The sequence below is a fragment of the Amphiura filiformis genome, chromosome 11, assembly GCF_039555335.1.
Source record: "Amphiura filiformis chromosome 11, Afil_fr2py, whole genome shotgun sequence".
Taxonomy (NCBI): domain Eukaryota; kingdom Metazoa; phylum Echinodermata; class Ophiuroidea; order Amphilepidida; family Amphiuridae; genus Amphiura; species Amphiura filiformis.
The window spans coordinates 54,039,504-54,059,097 of NC_092638.1; the positions used below are offsets into that span (position 1 = coordinate 54,039,504).

The 19,594-nt window shown below is 37.1% G+C and overlaps 1 protein-coding gene across 1 annotated transcript in view; it reads left to right on the plus strand.

The window, feature by feature from the left end:
• The first annotated feature begins 39 nt into the window (after positions 1-39).
• The window catches only part of LOC140165008 (probable ATP-dependent RNA helicase DHX40), a 108,283-nt gene continuing 88,728 nt past the window's right edge, over positions 40-19,594 (plus strand). The window contains 11 exon segments of the mRNA XM_072188418.1: positions 40-188; positions 3,313-3,459; positions 7,324-7,442; positions 9,850-9,922; positions 9,925-10,088; positions 11,325-11,523; positions 13,047-13,146; positions 13,606-13,692; positions 14,541-14,612; positions 16,500-16,610; positions 18,587-18,667. Of these exon segments, the coding sequence (XP_072044519.1) occupies positions 41-188; positions 3,313-3,459; positions 7,324-7,442; positions 9,850-9,922; positions 9,925-10,088; positions 11,325-11,523; positions 13,047-13,146; positions 13,606-13,692; positions 14,541-14,612; positions 16,500-16,610; positions 18,587-18,667 (1,301 nt within the window). The 5' untranslated portion in view covers position 40.

Below are 19,594 nucleotides of genomic sequence, written 5' to 3' on the forward strand. Positions count from 1 at the left end.
GGAGGAAATAATTATGAACTGTGAATTAACAAACATCAAGATGTCAGCCACCACGCAGGAAAACTTGCCGATTTGCAAATACAAAGAACTTATAATAAATACCGTTAAAAAAGCTCGCGCAGTCGTCGTTGTTGGAGAAACAGGCAGCGGAAAGACTACTCAATTACCTCAATTTCTTTTTGATGCAGGTAATTGATGCATTTGTTAGAAAATTTGTGTCAAATAGTGATCTCACTTCTTATTGATCTTATCAGCTGATCAGTGCGATTGTAAATAAAACACGTTCACTTCGTGTACTTTCTGTCATAGGAAGCTGCAATAAATTGTACATCAAGTAGCCGGTATATATAAAGTAACTTTAATAAACAGGTGCGCCATGCCATATGCGACGCATGCATGGCATGGCATGCTTGGTTGGCATTGTATTGAATTGAAAAAGTTGTCCAGACTTCTGCCCCTTCTATATTATTTTATACATTTTGAGAAAAACAATTTTGAAGAGCTTTAAAGGGGCATTTCGTGATCCACGGCCTCATCCCCCCACTTTTCCCAAAAAAAGTTGAGATTTTTACACCTGGACGGTGGATACCTTAGACTCGCTGAGTCTCATGGACGCCTGCTCCTATGTCCATCAGACTCAGTATTTCCCATTTTGGATGTCAATGGAAATACACACTTAACGCTTATACCGTTAAAAACTTGAAAAAAAATCTTTAAAATTTTATCAATGTATATAAAAGTGGTACCAACCGTATTGTGCTTGCTAATTTAAGACTCGGTTGAAACAAAATTAAGGATCGAAAGCATTTTAGTGTCCAAAAGGCTAAATTATCGTCAAAGTTCTGTCGAAATCGGCACCCTTATGAAGGGTTCAGAATTGAATCGAACGAAAATATCCGATCTTTGCGATCAAAACACAAAATTACAACTTTAAACATACTATTGGCAAAAGACATTATTACCAAACAATACAGAATAGAAAATTTGACATCATTTTCTCAAAATATTGAAAAAATTTGCTCACTAGACATCGAAAAAGTAGGCAATCCAATTCCCGTTCAAACGCGTGGGAAACTGAAAGTGCGATAATCGTGACTAGGATACCTCTGGCTACATAGTGTTTATGTACTAAATATTTCTTGCAGATTAATTCGTTTAGCAAAGATATCGTGAAATTTGAATTTCGTTCTGGTATGGTGCACCAGAACGAAATTACAACACATTGTCTATGGAGCAGTGTAATACACATAAATCATGCATAACTCGCGAACGCAAAATCAGAATCAACTGAAATTTTGGGAATAGGTTTTTTTCGTGGATATCTAATGAAATATGACATAAATAGAGGATGCTAGGATCACGAAATACTCCTTTAAGTTTATTCATGAATTATGTCTAGACAATGTCAATGTAGGTATGCCAGCCAAACCTAGTTAGTTAACACATTTGCTAGTGACAGTCAACCAAATTTGCCTAGAACTCAATACATATTTTACATAGAAATTTAAAAGAACATGCTGATCAAGGAAACCTACATAAATATATGTTTTCTATACTTCACTTGACCCAAATATATGATTTTTATGGTGATAAGACCCGGGGTACTCAAGTTTGGTTTTGGTAGGGACGTCACGCTGAGAATTTGAAAGTGGACCCATAAATATACCAATTTTTCAAGAAATTTGGACCCATTGATATACCAAAAGTCAAAATTTTCAACTTATCCAACCCAAATTGTCCTACTTTACAAATTTTCCCAAAATCTTGGGAAAATTTGGAAAATTTTAGCTATATTAAGGAAAAATTGGGCTATTTTCCGAAAAAATTGAGAAAATTTTGAAAAAAGGACCCATTCATATACCAAAATAGGCTTTGAAAAGGGGTCATTGATATACCAAGAGGCTGAAAATGCTACCCATATTTGCGGCACGTCCCCGTATGGTCATTTGTATTGAGTACCCCCCCGGGATAAGACCATGGTTGATCATGGTAGGTATTATAGAAGGAGGTTCCACAGAAAAATTCTAATCCACTCAATAGGGTTAAGCCGATAACGCTATTCAACGCGAGTCATCACTTGAATGGATTTAATCAGTGCAGTCCCTCAAACACGGCCTTTGATGTTTATGATCGTTATGCGACAATATCGATCATCTATTTTAAAATTTAATTTAAACAGACCCCCAGGTGACCTGTACCGAAATGGATGGTATTAGTGCCCTTTTGCATCGGTCACATGATCTTCGATTGCGTCATTGTGTTTCCGAGTTCAAGTTGATTTACTAGCGAAAACCTGATTGAATTCCATCATTTCCTTCCAAAGTTACGGTGAATTTATGTATTTTTTCTGATCATGATTAGTAATACTGGCGGTGTCTGCGGACTTTTAAACCAGTGGAAATGATTTGGAAAGGTTTTCCAAGACTGGCAATGTTGTTTCTATGATCCGCCAAGCTTGGCCATAAGAAATATTGGCGTTATAAAATTACCGGAAGTAAATTGTTTTCCTTTTTGTTTATGGTCACGCCACAATGCTTTGTGGGTAAAAATGACGCCGTTCTGCTTAGAAGTCGCGATAACGGTGGTTCATAACCGCCAAGCTCAATAGATATGAAGCTTAGCAAATCGATAGTGCACCATTCATACCTGATTGCTCAGTATCGACTCATAACGATCATAGTACAAAGGGAACTGGGTTCGTGAATTCTCCTTCTATAATTAATACCTACCATGATATAAAGACAATCGCACATGGAATTTTAGAGGGATTTTGATAGCAGTTCCATTAATTTAAAAAGGTGCTATCATAATGACACTAAGATCACACCCCCGAAATGCCGTTTTGGGAATTTTGCTAGCTGAATCTTTTTGATGAAAGTCAATCTTTGACAAGATGTAACTTTGCTACGGAAAGTGCTATGAAAAAAAGGTTTTCAGTTTTGGCTTTGTTTACTCAAGTGCTTTAATTTGATATATAAATGATGCAGTTTGATGGCAATTTTTTTTTTATGCAAACGTCAAAGTTCACCCCATGTTTATCTCTTACTTTATTTGGCGACTTTGTTTCTGCACATGCGCAGTTGTAATTGCAAAAGGGCTGAATGTCAAAGGATATTCCTCGGTTCCAAAGGCAAAATGTTTAGATTTTTCACAATGCCCTCCAAATAACCGATGCGCAGTTATTAACCTCTACAGAAAATTGAAATGGGAGAAATGCATTATGGGAAGTGTAAGATATCTTCTCTGGGATCTGATATCCTGACACATAAACCCATTTTAAACCATCATATTTTCCCATTGTATTTCCCATAGGGTTTAACAAGTATGGTCAGATTGGTGTTACTCAACCAAGAAGAGTGGCTGCCATATCAGTGGCTACCAGGGTTGCGGAGGAGATGAACTGTGAACTGGGCAGACAAGTTGGTTATCAAGTTAGATTTGATGACTGTACATCCAAAGGTAGGGTTCATTCAATTGGTAGGTAGTTCACTTAAGGGGGTACTACACCCATTGGATTTTTTTTGCGGGTTTTCTGCATTTTGTGGAGAAATGAGAAAAAAAAATTGGTCAAAGTGGTATGCAAAATGAAGGGGCAAATCTTCTCGTTCTATTGGTGGCATCGGTATCAATGTAGCTTACATGCTTTTAAAGGTAGAAGCTCGAAGAGGTACATAGACCTCGATTCACAAAATCGAGTTTCTTTAGAATTTCAGAATTGATACCGTTAATCCAATCACTCACACTTGTTAAGCATTTGTGACAGACGCTAAAAGTATAAAAATTATTTTTTGGGGGAAATTAATTAATTATGCACAGCTTTGAAAACATTAATATGCATCAATTTCATGTTATCAATGAAATTAAACTTATTTCCCCCCCTTTTAGTTGACAATGATATGCAAAATTTGTGTTCGCAAGGCAGCATATTTGTTTCAGGTTTGATAAGGTTGAAATTAAAAAACCGTAAATGCCTTGGTTTTCAGTATCAGGTGAATTTTTGCTCAGTTTTCTGAGGAAATACGCGTATATACGGGAAGCTTACAAAACATGATTTATAATGCATTTGTAATGTGAATCGGTATGTTCACAATGATAACAGCTAAATGGGACACCCTACTAGTTCACGTGTATTAACAGTTCGTCACTTACCTGTACCGCATGCTGAAATCATTCCACTTTAAGAAAATCCATTATAAATCCAGTATAAATCCATGAAACTCACTGTATTCGCTTGTCGAAAGACTTCGCAGATACATTTTTGTACAGACGCCATTTTTTGGTTTTTCTAGCGGTGGGCTTATTCGATACCATTTTGGTATCGGTCAATTTCGATACAATACTTTTATTTTTATGGAACGAGGCCTATTGAAAACAAAAATAATTATTCAAAATTGAAAACAAATATTAAATAAAAAATCTTTCATTCTCTATTAGCGACTTCAGGTAGCTTAATAAATTGTGTGTGGTAGGCCTATAGGGACCGTCGATCGCTCACAAACACTTGCTGGGGGGCTGAAGCAAAAAATTCATCACAAAAAAATTTCGGGGCCCCCTTTAGCCTACAGACCTCCTATCATTCACATTTAAAAGTGTATAGAAACTAGTTTACGCTTAGAATCCTCATTTCATACAATTTTTAACAATGTTTCACACACCAAGTTTTCGTGTTCTTGAGCATTGTAAAGTTGCAATGTTCGAATCCAATCAAAGTAGGCCTATATAATTGCAAATCTTTTACAAAATATTTTACAAACACCACGGTTATATGTTATAAAAGATTTGAAACTATAGCCAATGTATTGGTTTTGTTTAATGTTTACAATTAATTTCAACACAAAAATTGTGTTAATAATGTTTTAAACTTAAATTGTCAACAGAAAGAGTCAGCTGATCATCAGGTTTTATGTCTTCTTTTAACATGAGTGGAAACAAAGGAACCCAAGAATGTGCAAAGTTATTGACTTCGCTAGCATCTTAAATTTAAACTCTGAGTCAAAAATAAGCTTTGTTTCATTAATTAAAAGAAAGTTGTAAAGTTGTTGTATCTTGTTGGTAAAGTGAAGTTTGCTACTGGTTTTATTATTACCTGTGTTATGCGATTCAAATCCCACAAAGAGTAAGTAAGTTCGTTATTAAATGTGGTAGGCCTCAGTACCCCCTCCAATCCCCAACATAGGCCTACACATGGACTCAATTAAAGCGCTGATTCAGGTGGCTGACGCCCACCCCCCAAATAAATAAATAAAGAGAAGAGAAGGGAAGAAAGGAGAAAAAGAAGAGAAAATGGAGGAAAGGAGGAGAGAAACTAAATTGCACGTAATTGAGTAGGCCCATGTGTAAATAACCGCACAGTCGGGACGATTGGAAGTAGGTCCTATAGAGGCCTGCGACTAGGCATTGCTTGAAGGCGGGTCCTCGCCCCTAAAAGCACGTGAAAATTACTGCATGGTCCGCCGATATGCAGGGCCCCTCACATTTTGCCACCAAAGTCAAAAATTAAGACGGACTCCATAACGACTTCATCGATTTATGCATGCTTTAGTAATTGCCAATCTCAAGTTTTGCAAATTGATTTCGGGCCCTTTTTCTGTTTAAAGCAATTGATTCCAATAGTAGTGTAAAAACAATGCAATCGAATGGCTTCAATTCGACCTTCATTTTGCAAATTTTTCAAACTTCTCAGGGGGAACATCCCCTCAGACTCCTTCTCATGTAGTGGATAAACATATGATCATTTTCGCTCTTCTTCAAACATTTGCAAATTTAAGCCCAATTTGCGGTATAGGCTTACAGGGAAAACTTGTCCAAGGAAGGTTTCATGGACCATCATTTTACAAATTTGCGGCTTTTTCAAACTAAAATTTTACACACTAGTACCAAAATGGTCCACCAAATCACTTCAATTTAGTCTTCATTTTACCCTCCCTGTGTAATACAAGTGGCCATTTTCGCTTGCTGCTTTCAACGATTTATGTTTAAAACAATTTATAGGCCTACGATAATAGGGAATTGAAACTTGTCCACGAAAGGCTCTCACAAATTTTCGCCGCCAAACTAAAATTTTACACTAGTATATAGGCCTTGGCATAATAGGCCTAGTGCCAAAATTGTCCACCAAATCGCTTCAATTAGATCTTCATTTTGCACACGTTTTTTTTATTTCTGAGGGGGAACACCTCCTCAGACAACCCCCATGTCAGGCAAGCGCTAGCTCCATGCCATTTTTTTTCATTTTGTTTTCTTTTTTCTACAAATTCGACCCAAACCCCTGACTGCTCTAGTTCGACAATGGGTACCAAAAGCTGGTATCGCCCATCCCTATGAAGATTGACTACGTACTCTCGCTAAATAAAAAATCCCTTAAAAGGGATGAATAAGCGCCCTTATCAACCAATCAACTTTTAAGACAAATAGGTGAAAAACGATGTTTTTTCATAATTTTTTTAATTTCACATGATCCGTGCATATATCGCCTAGCTATAAATGAAAAAATATTTTTTTAGACCAATCAAACCAATATATGGGTGTAGTACGCCCTTAACCCTATGAGAACTACATGCCGATTGGCTTAAATGAATATTGTGTCTAATTTTGAACCAATCAAGGAGGGTATTAATAAGATCATCTGCAAATGCAAGTTTGACCATAAATAGTTCAAGCCTAGTCATTATTGGCAATTGAAATGAGCATTTCAAGTTACAGTCCAACCTCTCTTATCCGGCTGTGATGGGACCAAGCACTGTCCGGATAAGTGAAAAATCCGGATAAGTGAATTACATTCTGCATTGACTGGCCCAAGTACTGAAATTGTGACAACAAATATTGTTTTAACATGGGGTAATAACACTAAAAGATGGCTTTAGAGTGCTTTATGCAACACAGATATGTCATGCTACGCATTCAGAGCATGAAATTAAGGTGTTAAATCATCAAAAACATGTCTTCCTGTGAAGATTTCACAGCCGGATAACAGAGAGATCCATATAAAAGAGTTCCGGATAAGAGAGGTTGGACTGTATCAACCAATCAGAAATGCTGTTAGATGACCTGTAGTGTCCAGGGGGTTAAAACCCCAAAAGACAAAAGTGTAACTTGTAGACTCCCATGCTTTGAAACAAGCTGTGCACTGTTATACGTAGGATAGACAAAACAGTCCATTACAGCTCGCGTCAACCAGTACAGGAGAGGAAACTGCACCGTAAAAGAGGACGCTAGAAGAGTCTTAACCATCTGAACAATCCCAAGCCACCAATTAAGTAAAACAAACATGAAATTAATGCTCCAGATTAAATAATCTTGTATGGTACTGGTACTGTATTTCAGAAACGGCTATCAAGTACATGACAGATGGATGTTTACTCAGGGAATTTCTTGAAGACAAGGAATTGAGTCGCTATAGTGTCATTGTATTGGATGAAGCACACGAGAGAAGTCTAGATACGGTAAGGTTTTTTTTTTTTTATATTTTTACTTAAAAAGGAAGAGGCAGTTTAGTAACCAACTAACCATCATGCCAAAATGCACTAATGAGGTATCTCGTAAAATAAATGAAATACATAATACATTGATGAATATCGTAATTAATTCAGTTATTAATTGAGTTAAGTAAATGTATAACTCAATATTCCTCATATTATTTTTGTGAGCAGCTCCCATAAAACCGGAACATTATTTTTACGAACTTACTTTAGAAATAAAAGTGTGTATCAATCAAACAGTTGTCAAATTTTTGAAATGGATTCTTAGTGTTTTGGGAAGTGGGGTTAGGGTATCTATCCACATTACTTATCAAAGCACAAATGTATGTGAAAATAAATTTAACTTCTGTTCAGCCTTGTATCACAGCAGCTGAAAGGAGTATCCCATCATGCATTGCAGCATATCTGCATGCCCCATAGCAAATGTATACAAAATATAAACAAGAGCCGCTTAGTCTAGACTTCTCCGTAGTCCACTTGCCAATTGTGCACTACTCTGGCTATTACATTTAAGCTTAAAACTCTGATTTAATTAATGAGTGCACAATTGATAGATTTTCACAACTGATCTTTTCAGTCACCGTGACGCCCTCTGTTTGTTAGCTTCCCAAGTGGACTACTGACTTTGCCTTGAGAGTTAGGCCAATTTCTGGCCTAACTAAAATTGGTGATGATGTAATGCATCTTTAAAAAGGAATCTGGCTTGTGATTGCTCGCCCAGATCTCGTTATTGTTTAAATCCTCCCGACGCGTACTGGTACCATTATAACTATACATGGTACACAACTATCTAGGGAATGTGGCGCTTTTGTGCTGGTGGATGAACGTATGCATCTAGCGCGTATTGTACCACCATGCTTAGTCTTGTGGTTAGATTTTATTGATAAACAAGTATGATTGACAGTGTGTAAGTCCCGGGGTAAAGTTCTGCTTAAAAGTGAAAGTCCATAGTCGGTTTTTCGGATAATAAACTGGCAGATTCTAAAATTAGAATTGTTCAGTATTGAAGTGTCATTATAATTATGCCATTATGATATGTTGCATTCAATAATATAAGCCTCACGTGAGGGCCTATACTTTACTTTTACTGTCACAAATATAATTATATAGCCTAAACTTTTTCATAACCATTTTATACTAGTATTTTGATGTAGGCCTACTAAATCAGTATAATTTCGAGTTCAACTGAATGCGTTCATCATGATTAATAACATTTTTATTTATCAAAAATCGACTATGGCATAGTCTAGCCTAGCTTGGATATTGAGAGCTATGGATAGATTCACAATACTTTAGGGGTCATATTTTTGGAAACAAAAGTCTAAGCTCCCCTGATTTAAGCGAGTTATTTAAAGTTGAAATGAGGGATTTTGTGTACATTTCTATGGCAGATTCAGTTCTATAATTGTACCGCAAAGCATAATGGGATACTCCCTTCAGCTGCTGTGGCCTTGTATAGTATAACTGTAAAAAATACTTTGAATTTCTCAGAATTTCACTGACAGTAATACCTATTGAACCATTGACAAATTAAACTTCAGCTCTATGATGTGGTACAATTATTAGGCTATTCCTAGGCTTAGAGAAAAAACACAATTTTTGACCAAAAATGCGAGATGGCAACTTCAAAATGCGAGAAAAATGCGAGATTTATGCCCCAAAATTGGCGAAAATCAGAAAAAGGTAAAAAAAAAAATTGAGTGAGGGCAGTATTTCATTGACTCCATACCCATGAGTGATACCAAAACAAAGCATGGAAATTGCCGACCGGACTATCAAAAATACACTAATTTTGTCCTCATAAATCAGCTTAAAAGGTCAATATACTGCAAGGTTTGAGTAGTAAATAAAGAATATTACTTGTGTTGTTGCTTGAATGTGCCAGAAAATGGACCGTTTTTGTACATTCAGGCTGGAAAATCAGGTCAAACTTAAGCTTTTTTAGTTGCAATGGTTGTCGAATTCTGCAACCTTTCGCCACAGAAATAGATTTTCGTGGTAGAAATGAATCTTTTAAAAGCGAGAAAAGCACTAAAAAGCGAGATTCACGGCGAGAAAAGCGAGATTGCATTTTCTCTCTAAGCCTAGCTATTCCATTTGAAATACCTACATCCCTTGGAAGACATGACCTTAAACTCCCACACAGGGAGTGTGAATTTCAAATGAGGTTACCTGAATGGTTGATTCCATTTGAAATCTACACTCCCTGTGTGGGAGATTAAGGTCATATCTTCCATAGTGGGGTGTGTGGATTTTAATTGGAATAGCCAGTTTTAAAGCTTATAATCAAATATATACAGCTATGTCAGAAATTTTTGACCCTGGGTTTATACGAATGGGCCACATTAATTTCGAATATGTTTTATTACAGGACATCCTGTTTGGACTCGTCAAGCAACTTTTCCTCAGCGACGAACCATGCAAAAGGAAGCGCCCTCTCAAGGTAGTGTCATGTCTGCCACGCTGGATCAAGGAAAGTTCTCCAATTTCTTAGATGATTGTCCTGTCTTTGAGATACCTGGAAGGTGTTATCCAGTCAAAGATATTTACTGTGATTTGATTGAAGAGAAGGATATGCAGAAAAACATCACCATTAATTATGTGAAAAAGGTATGAAGTGAATGCTTGGTGCACAAAAGGGTTAACTGCATGGGCTGTTTGGTGCACAAAAGGGTTAACTGCTAAAAGTTGTTAATTCTTTTGTGCTCCAGGCAACCCATGCAGTGAACCTTTTTGTTCATCAAACAGTTGGAATGTTCGGAGAGAAAAAGTGGCAAGTGGACTATAGAGAAGTCTAGTGTGTATAATGTTGTCTCCAATACATGTATCCCGAGTTTTTCTACTTTGAAAGTAAGTTTGACCGAAATTACCGTCATTGCATATCCTTGAACAACCCGTAGAGTAGGTCACACAGGAATGTATACTGTATGCTCTGCTGATTGGTGTGTGGGGCGCTAACAGATGCGCTGTTAGAACCCGCTGTATTGAATTTTGGTCAAACTGAATTTCGGGTATAGAAACCTGGGATCCATGTATTGCATGTGCTAACCTAATCCCGCAGTCGTATACATACGCATTAAAGGGCAGTTTGTTAGCAAGTTTGAGGTGAAACAAAGTCAGGGGCTATTTTAAAATATTCGTGCAGTGACAATTAACCATCCGTGTAGATATGTTTTAATAGTAGACAACGGTAGAGCCTTTCTTACGGTCACATTCAGGTAAAAATGTCAATTTTTTTATTTTTGAAACGCACTCTACTTCATCAACACTTTTATCTCATTGCACGAACGTGACGGTGAGGCACGTTAAAATAGCCCCTGAACAAAGTGTAGGTTCAAACCTATCATCCATAACAGGTTGCCATGTTTGAGAATTTTGTGTTTTCCGTAAGGGCCTCCATTTGGGGTATTCTAGTTGATAGCGGAGGGGCATGAACTTAATCTCCCATACTGGGAGTGTGAATTTTAGATGGAGTTGCCCATTAAGGGCACCCATTTGAAATTAACACCCCCTGTGCAGGAAATAAAGGTCATGTCTTCCATAGGGGGTGTATGGATTTTGACTGGAACAGCACATCTTATTACCATATCACAGAATACCCTTCACTTAAGAATCCTTTTTGTCAATAAGGAATTAGAGTATACAATGTACATGCTGTTCCTGAACTCTGTTGTAATGTGAAGTAATCATGTGGTGTCAGTGGATTAATATAGAATAGCATTACAAGCCATTTATTATGCACCACCAGTGTGTCCAGAGAGCTGCGTGTATTGTCTGATTGACACTCACTTTTACACATATGAGTTTAAAATGTTTTTCTTTATAATTTATTTTCTTTTTTTAAAGGTTGTAGATACTGTAATGGAGATACATCTTGAGCAGAAACAAGGTGATATCCTAGTCTTCCTCACAGGCCAAGCTGAGATAGAGAAAGCTTGCGATAGTCTCTATGCCAAGGCTGACCATATAGACTACAGACACGATGTACGGGACAAGACTGTGGAAGCTCTTATGGTACTCCCTGTGTATGGCTCTATGCCGACGGGTAAGTGTAGCCTTTCTCCCAGTCTCTGTGCTATGGCTGACTGTATAGACTACAGACATGATGTAGTGAAGCTATTATGGCATTCCCTGTATATGGCTCTATGCCTTCTAGTGAGTGTAGTTTTATTTATTTACAGAATATACTAGAGAAGACTGAATATATACTGCATCCATGACAAGAGCAGGGGTCTACAAATTCCCAGCACAAATTCATATGGTGACATAGTAACTTTTACTGCATGGTACTGGCTGTCCTGGCTGGCTGTCTGCTAAAAATCCTTTCCACTATCTTCCTCCAGTGCAGCATATAATAAATAAAAAGTGTCAAGAAAGGCCTTCTGGGTTCTGGGGCTATACAGAAATTAATATCAAGAAGATTCCAAGAGGCACTGCTTCCTGAAACCACCAGGGACCTTGAGGCTGACCATTGGACCCCTGCATTGCTCACACAACACAACATACCCAAGTTGATTGTGGCACTCTTGACTGTGGTACTTCGAAAATGTTGCCAACACTTGTCTGTGTAACTATTGTAGGCACATGGTAGTTCAGCTTTTCAAAGGGAATTAATGAAGGATTTACTTTTCCTTATGGGTAACATGATCCTATTTTGACTTAAATCAAATGAATTATGGTTGTGGATAATGAATGAACAATATTAAATGTCAATAAATGGAGACGAGATTAAATTAAAAAGACTAGTTTGCGTATGGCAATAAACTCTCCAAAGCCTGTGATTGGTGAGTAGTGCGTAAAAAGGAGATTGATTCATCTGGGGCCTTCATCGGAGAAATGGAATCGTCAGAAAATGGTGAAAAATTATGGTTCTTTTACAAGACAATAAGCATCTTTGTCGACATGGTGCCTTCAGGAAAAAGAGTTTCCAATTACTAAGACCCTAACTTTTGAGATGGTTTGTATGTTTGAAGGTGCAAAATTACCATAGGGGCAATGTTTGTAATACCGCTGCGTTCAGAAATTTCGATCATTACAACAAATTGTAGACAAATCGTTTCCGATTTTGATTGATAGGTGATATCAGGAAGCAAACTAGTATTTTAAATTCAGTCTCTGATTATAGATTCATACACTCTTAGAACCACATAGCCAATCATAAAAGCTGTTAGAAAAATATGTGGAGTGCATTAATATTGTATAATTGCACGGGCGCACACTCCGCGTACTACGCGCAGTCCTTTCGCACGCGTTAGCATTGCGTAGGATTGATTCATTTTTCTTGCGGGTTGATGCATTAATATTTACTCGTATTTACTAACATTTTTAGTGACAATTATGTTATAAAAATAGCAAAAATCACGGCTTTTTTCTCGTGTAAGAAATAGGTTAATAGATGTTGATGCATCTAATGCACTCCCCCTTCGGGGCTTGTGCATTAGACGCATCAACATCTCAGCACGCTGCGATGCATTATTTTGTACAATTTCACTCTAAACAAGTGATACGCATTTAATTGATGTGTTACTGAAATAACTTAATAACCTGCTAAAATGTGTGTTGTTACAGAGTTGCAGAGAAGAATCTTTGCCCCTGCCGAACATGGTGTGAGGAAGTGTGTGGTTGCTACTAACATTGCTGGTACATCGCTAACTATCGATGGAATCAAGTAAGTAGCTAGGTCAACTTGATTTCTGATAAAATTCTAGAAAAAAGGGTGGGTAGCTGAAGCTATAAGAAGGGTCATCGGGTATGACTTTTAAAAAGTGTCATCTCATCGGGTATTTTCAACTTCCAAAAACGGGGCCTAATGACAGGCACGTACCATCTTTTCTAAAGTGAAGAGCCCCCCCCCATGGAAAAAAGCGCAGTGATTGATAGTGCCCCACGCACAGGCACAATGCCTAGACGTTGATCCACAAACCTCAGCACACTTTACAGGTTGTCGCTGACCACTACGGCCCCACATCATTCCATAAACCATTAAACAACAATTCAGGGAAAAGATACCGTCCCTTTACAAATCGATAATTTGAACCCTAAAAATGCTATGCAATATTTGAATTTGAGTAAAATACGCCGAAACAAAAGTTGTTGCTAAAGAGAAAGCTGTTGTTTGTCATTACAGGTATGTCATAGACAGTGGGTTTGTGAAGCAGTTATCGTATAATCCACGCACAGGATTAGATGCATTACAAGTGGTGCCAATATCAAGGTGAGATTAAGGAAAAACTGTGTTGTTTTGGCTAGAAAGTGTTTAAATACAGAAATGATGGTCTCCCCTTCATCCCGCCAAGTTTTGGCATGTTCCCTCCCAACTCCCAACTTTTCTGTGTTTTTGGACCAGTGCATAGTACATTTAATAAATATACATACATACCATAATTCACCAACAGGCAAAGTTCATGCATCATCTGGTAATGAGAGCCAATCATTCCAAGGTTCCAAGGAGTGAGAGATTCAGAACTGTTACACACATATCGCATATTCTTTTGTATAACCGTGAAGACACACAACATGCAACACTCTATTGCTTATCAAAAGGACATGAAGCGCTGATGTGCTATATTAGACACACAGTGTATTTTGTGATAGCAAATGAGGACAATATTTTTGGATATGGACAGATCTGGCCTTTCTACAAAATCTTTCAATGAGGTCAGAGAAACCGAAACTTGGCCCTAGAAATGCTGTAACTACCTTTGCAAATTAGTGAGAAAACATGAAAACTAAGCATTGTATCTGACAATGGCAGGGGTATATAAACATGAAAATTCAGCTTTGTTTGGGTTTGGAAAAAGTTATGGAAGAAAAAAGAACCTGTTTATTTTACCTATGGAAAAGCATGCCAAGTCATGGAAAAGTAAATCTTTTGAAAAGTAAGGTATGGAAATAATAAGCACTCCTCCAAAAATGTATACCACTGGACAGTGGTTTAATTTATATCATACAGGTCATATTACTTTAGATTTAAAGTTTTATATTTGAAATGTCCAAGTTGTCAGTGCTTGTTTGTTTCCAGATTTGCTCTTTGATTTTTCATGTTGTTTGTTTGCCCAATAGGTCCGAGGCAATTCAGAGAGCTGGAAGAGCTGGTAGAACCGCACCAGGAAAATGTTACAGAATCTACACAAAGTAAGCAATGATTAATATTTTCGAAATTTCAGAAGGAAACATGCTCTGTTGGAATATTTATGGAAAAAATATATCTAAAATACAAATTAAAGTGTAATAAAGCAAGGCATAGTGGATAAAAATTGAGGTTGTGATTCTCAACAAGGATGGACTACATTTTGACCACATTTTTTTATCCAATTTAAAAAAAATGTTCAGAAAAAAATGCGCTGTTGAAATACTCGTGAAAAATTAGTACATTTAAAATGCAGAGTAAAGCAATATCTGAGGTCAGGCGTCATAAGATGGTTTTCAGAATGAGGAGATACTTTTTACCAAATTCTTTTAGCAATATTCAATCCTTGAAAACATTTTCCTGATACTGATTGATAAGAATTAAATTTTATTCACTTCAGCTGTAATAAAAGAAAGTGTACAGTTAAAAAAATAGATTTGGTGAATTTGTACAAGGTACATTTTATCAAATGTTAGATTCTATTAAATAATATTTCCCCCTCGCTGCAGTTGTTCATTTTATCTTTCATTTTGACATGAATGGCCATCCATACTTGTTGTCTTGGCAGTTTTATTTCCCATTTTGCCTTCCAGATCCTGCTTCTTTCTTAATTCTAGTTTGTCACACCTTTTGTTGACCAGCTGTAATTTCCTATGTTATTCAGATTTCTTTTATTTTGCCTGTCCTTTCATACCAGCATTGTATAATGAGAGCTTTTTTCTACCTGGTGTATTGGTTACAGTGCAGTGCATTGGTATCTGCAGGGTTGCCAAATAATTTCAACCCAAATCGCAGGTCAAATAATCGAAAAGTCACCCAATTTGTCTCTTTACTGTTGGTTTCTATGGGGCAGGAAACTATCGGAAGTCGCAGGAGCCAATGTTGAAAAGTCTGCCAATTTTTTTTTAAATCATCGGTTTCTATGGGACAGGAAATTATTATAAGTCGCTGGAAAAATCTTCAAAAGTAGCCCAATTGGGCTACCAACTTGTGTGTTTGGCAACCCTGTGTATTTGCTGTACAGATATCAAGTAAGAAAAAATCAATATTTGTGTTCTTTGTTGGGCTCCATAAATTTAAAGGAGGTGCTCTCAAGAGGTTTTCTGGCAAGCATGGATGATTTTAATCCCATCACACAGTATTGTACTCACTTACAAGAAGTAGTTGAGATAGTTGATCTCCTATCTCAACACTCTCTGAGTTGGTAACACCTGCAAGCTTCATCTTGGAGTACTTCACTTGGTGTCTGTATGTGGTCACTGTCTCATCATGCTTCTACACTGTGTAGAGAGGGTTTACAACATCTCTGAGGTAAAGTTAACAAACACATATTTGTTGATGCTTCAGGTTTTGATTTCTTAAACATACAGTGTATCCTTGTGTGCCAATGCAGTACTGAAGGTCTGTAGATATCATTTTGATTAGGATATGATCTAGCTGTGATGCAAGTTAATAACATCGAAAAAGCAGGGCAATTTTATTTCAAAAGTATGCATTCATGAGATGCAAATCTCTACCATTCAAACCTTCATCTCTGGAATGAACATGGTGAATAGAAACTATGGACATCAAGGTCGCGTTGCTGAAGTCATGAATAGACTGAGAGTGACTGTCTTTTGATCTATTTGCCCCATGGTTTTCGACACTGGGCTCTGGGCTGAAAAAAGAGTAATGATGTCTTCCCGAAACTCGAGGTTTTTAGCTGATGTGATAAATGCAACTGCTTACTCAATAATGACTGTCTTTTGTTCTATTTTGCCCCGCAATTTTTGACACATGGTGCTTAAGCTGAAAAAAAAAGAGTAATGTTGTCTTACCGCATTGAATGTGTCACATTTGCCCTCTTTATTATTTTTACCTCTGTCATCATCTATTATGGTTTATTTTTGCAGAGGATTTTACCAAAACTGCATGACTGAAGACATGGTTCCTGAGATCCAGAGAACAAGTTTGACAAGCGTGGTACTGAACCTCAAATGTATGGGTATTCACAACATATTGGAGTAAGTATGACTGCAATTCCTTCTCATCAGTTAATCTGTATACATTAAGGTAAATTCATTTGAAGCAGAAAAATGATGCTGCCACACAGGAGGCTACATCTGGGGCACACTGACTACCACAGGTAATGAAATTACAGTGAAACGATCGGTCCATAAATGCTCCACCAGCAGCCGAAGTCACAAAAATGACTCTACACGCAGGAAGCGATTGGTATTGGTATCTCATTGGCTAAAAACCCGGCTAAAAACTAATCGCTGTAGCTCAGCGATTATGTATGAGTTGTCTTTCAAAATATCAAGGCCGTTATTGATTATTCTAGTATTGCTGAATGTCGGACAATAAAACTTCTATTGACACTATAGAATCGAATCGCATTCCTTTGAATTGAAATGAATGTGACCAACTAATATACTTCCACGCTAGATAGGCCTACATGTACATGTATGGCGGTGTATATAATAAAATCTCTATTCCTTGAAAATATAACGTTATAATTTTTGTTTGAATAAACCATATTTTTAGGCTTGCACATGAATATGTGTGTTGAAAGAGTGCAACCTTAACTCTGCGTATTGAACCGCTTGTTCAAGTCTTGAAAGCAAAAACGGACCAAAATAAAATCGAATTTCCATGAGTTAAAAACGTTAAACAGGGTTATAAGCATGCCCGGAGCATGCATGGAATAGAAACGTTACGTATATATCGTACACAGGTGGTGTTCGCAAAGGTACAGGTGGAGTGTTATACTTTGCCTGAAGTGCTCGGCCTTTATCTCAAAACCATAAAATCACGGCGGAACAAAATCGCTATACCGTGCTGTTGATTCGCCCTACTATCATGGCAATTTCTGACACCAAGATATAGGGATGATGACGCTGTGTGGGGCTTCTTACAACTTAGCTATGATAATGTCACATAAAAAAATGGTGCACCTTATGAATAATTAATAGCTGAAAAATGATGTTAGCCACCAGTGTAGTTGTGACTTCAGTTGAACACGTTCAATACCTGCGATTCCTTCATTGTTTTTATCATTATAGTAATGAGGTGACATGTGATATCTTGCTATACAGTTGGGGTGTTCATTGCCCATCACTAATCATACTACAATGAAGACCTGTGCTTTTAAGGATACATTAAGGGTGGGGTATGAGCGTTTGGACAGTATTTATTTTGGGACATTAGAGCACATCAGACATATCGAATTGCATTCTGAATAATGAAGAATGTCATTCTGATATCAAATAATTTTGATTTTTGAAATTCGCAATTTAATACACATTTTATGGCAAATCATTAAAATTGATATTTTTGATATTTAACAGTACTTGAAGTAAACTTTATAAATCTGATGATTTATACTTAAAGCGTATGTAGGTGGGATGAAAAGCCGACGATCAATTGAAAATTTTGACCTTTCGTATTGAAGATATGGATTTTTTCCCCCAAAATAGGTCTTTTGGGGAAAAAATCCATATCTTCAATATGAAAGGTCAAAATTTTCAATTGACCGTCGGCTTTTCTTCCCTGCTACATACACTTTAAGAATATATCATTAGATTTATATAATTTACTTCGAGGACTGTTATATCAAAAATTTGAAAATATCACATTTTTATAATTTGTCATAAAATTTGTATTATATTGTGATTTTCAAAAAATGAAAATTATTTGATATCAGAAAGACATGCTTCGTATTCAGAATGCAATTCGATAGGTCTGAGATGCTCTCATGTCCCACAAAAAAATACTGTCGAAACGCAATAAACCCTCATTTTAGATCCCTTAATGCTGCCCACTTTAAAAAAAAATGTTATTTTTGAATTTATGAAGTACCACTGACATTCTGTACTTAGTCATGCAAGCTCAAATAACCTCTTCAGCAAACAACTTAATCAATGAACACATGTTTGTTCAGCCTAGGGTGTGTATTCCTTTTTGATAATGTAACTGTCTTTTTTGTTTATTTCTGTAGATTTCCGTATGTGGATGCACCAGATGAGAGGATGCTGCTTGAGGCTCTCAGACAACTTTACTATTATGGTGCAATAGACCGGTAAGCTTAAGGGGTCAGTCACCCACCTTTGCCCAGTATTTTTGTTGGACCTGAGAGCACATTAGACATACCAAATTGCATTCTGAATAAGAGGAATGTCCTGATGATATCAAATAATTTTGATTTTGTGAAATTAGCGATATAATACAACAATTTTATGGCAAATTATTCAAAACTAGCGAGATACCCGCGCTTCGCGCGGGTCCCCGCAAGATGAGTAAATGGGAGCGTTCACTATAACAGGAAGAATTACTGAACAGGTAGAATCATTGAAAAGGTACATTTTGATGCTTGTGATTTCCGTTTTCCATCTTATTTATTTAATTCTGTTGTAATTATTTTAGCTTTTTTCCTTACATTTCGTGATTAGTTTCTTTCTTCCCACTTTCTTTTGTGCCCATTTTCATTTAGTTACTTTAACCCGTATACCGGTACTACCTTTTGTCGTGTTCACCCGTTATCATAACCCCGTGATCCGTCCATGTACCTTTTTGTCCTCTTTTTCCTTCTTTCCGTATTATCATGTCCACTGGTCTCTGGCTTGCAAGTCGCGTGGCTCTGCGCCATTTACGCACTTGATGGCGTGAGTGCGCATTACGCACGCTGACGCCGACGCGCTGCCTGCCAGCTGCAGTGACGCAAAGGCTGCCAATCGATTTTCATAACAAAAAACCCCGTTTTTACCCATATTTTTACTGTTTTTGCAGCCAATTCTAGACCGTTTTCAACCAAATAAAGTGCAATGCATTCCCCGTATATTTCTTAATCTCCCGTATGAATTTAGCGACATTTGAATCCAAACTGACGGAGCCTTTCAATCTTCATACTAACACACAAACATACATACATACAACATTCCCCTATTTATAGTAAGATTAATATTTTTGAAGTGTACCTGGGAGGAAAATCCAATCATCATTTGAAAAT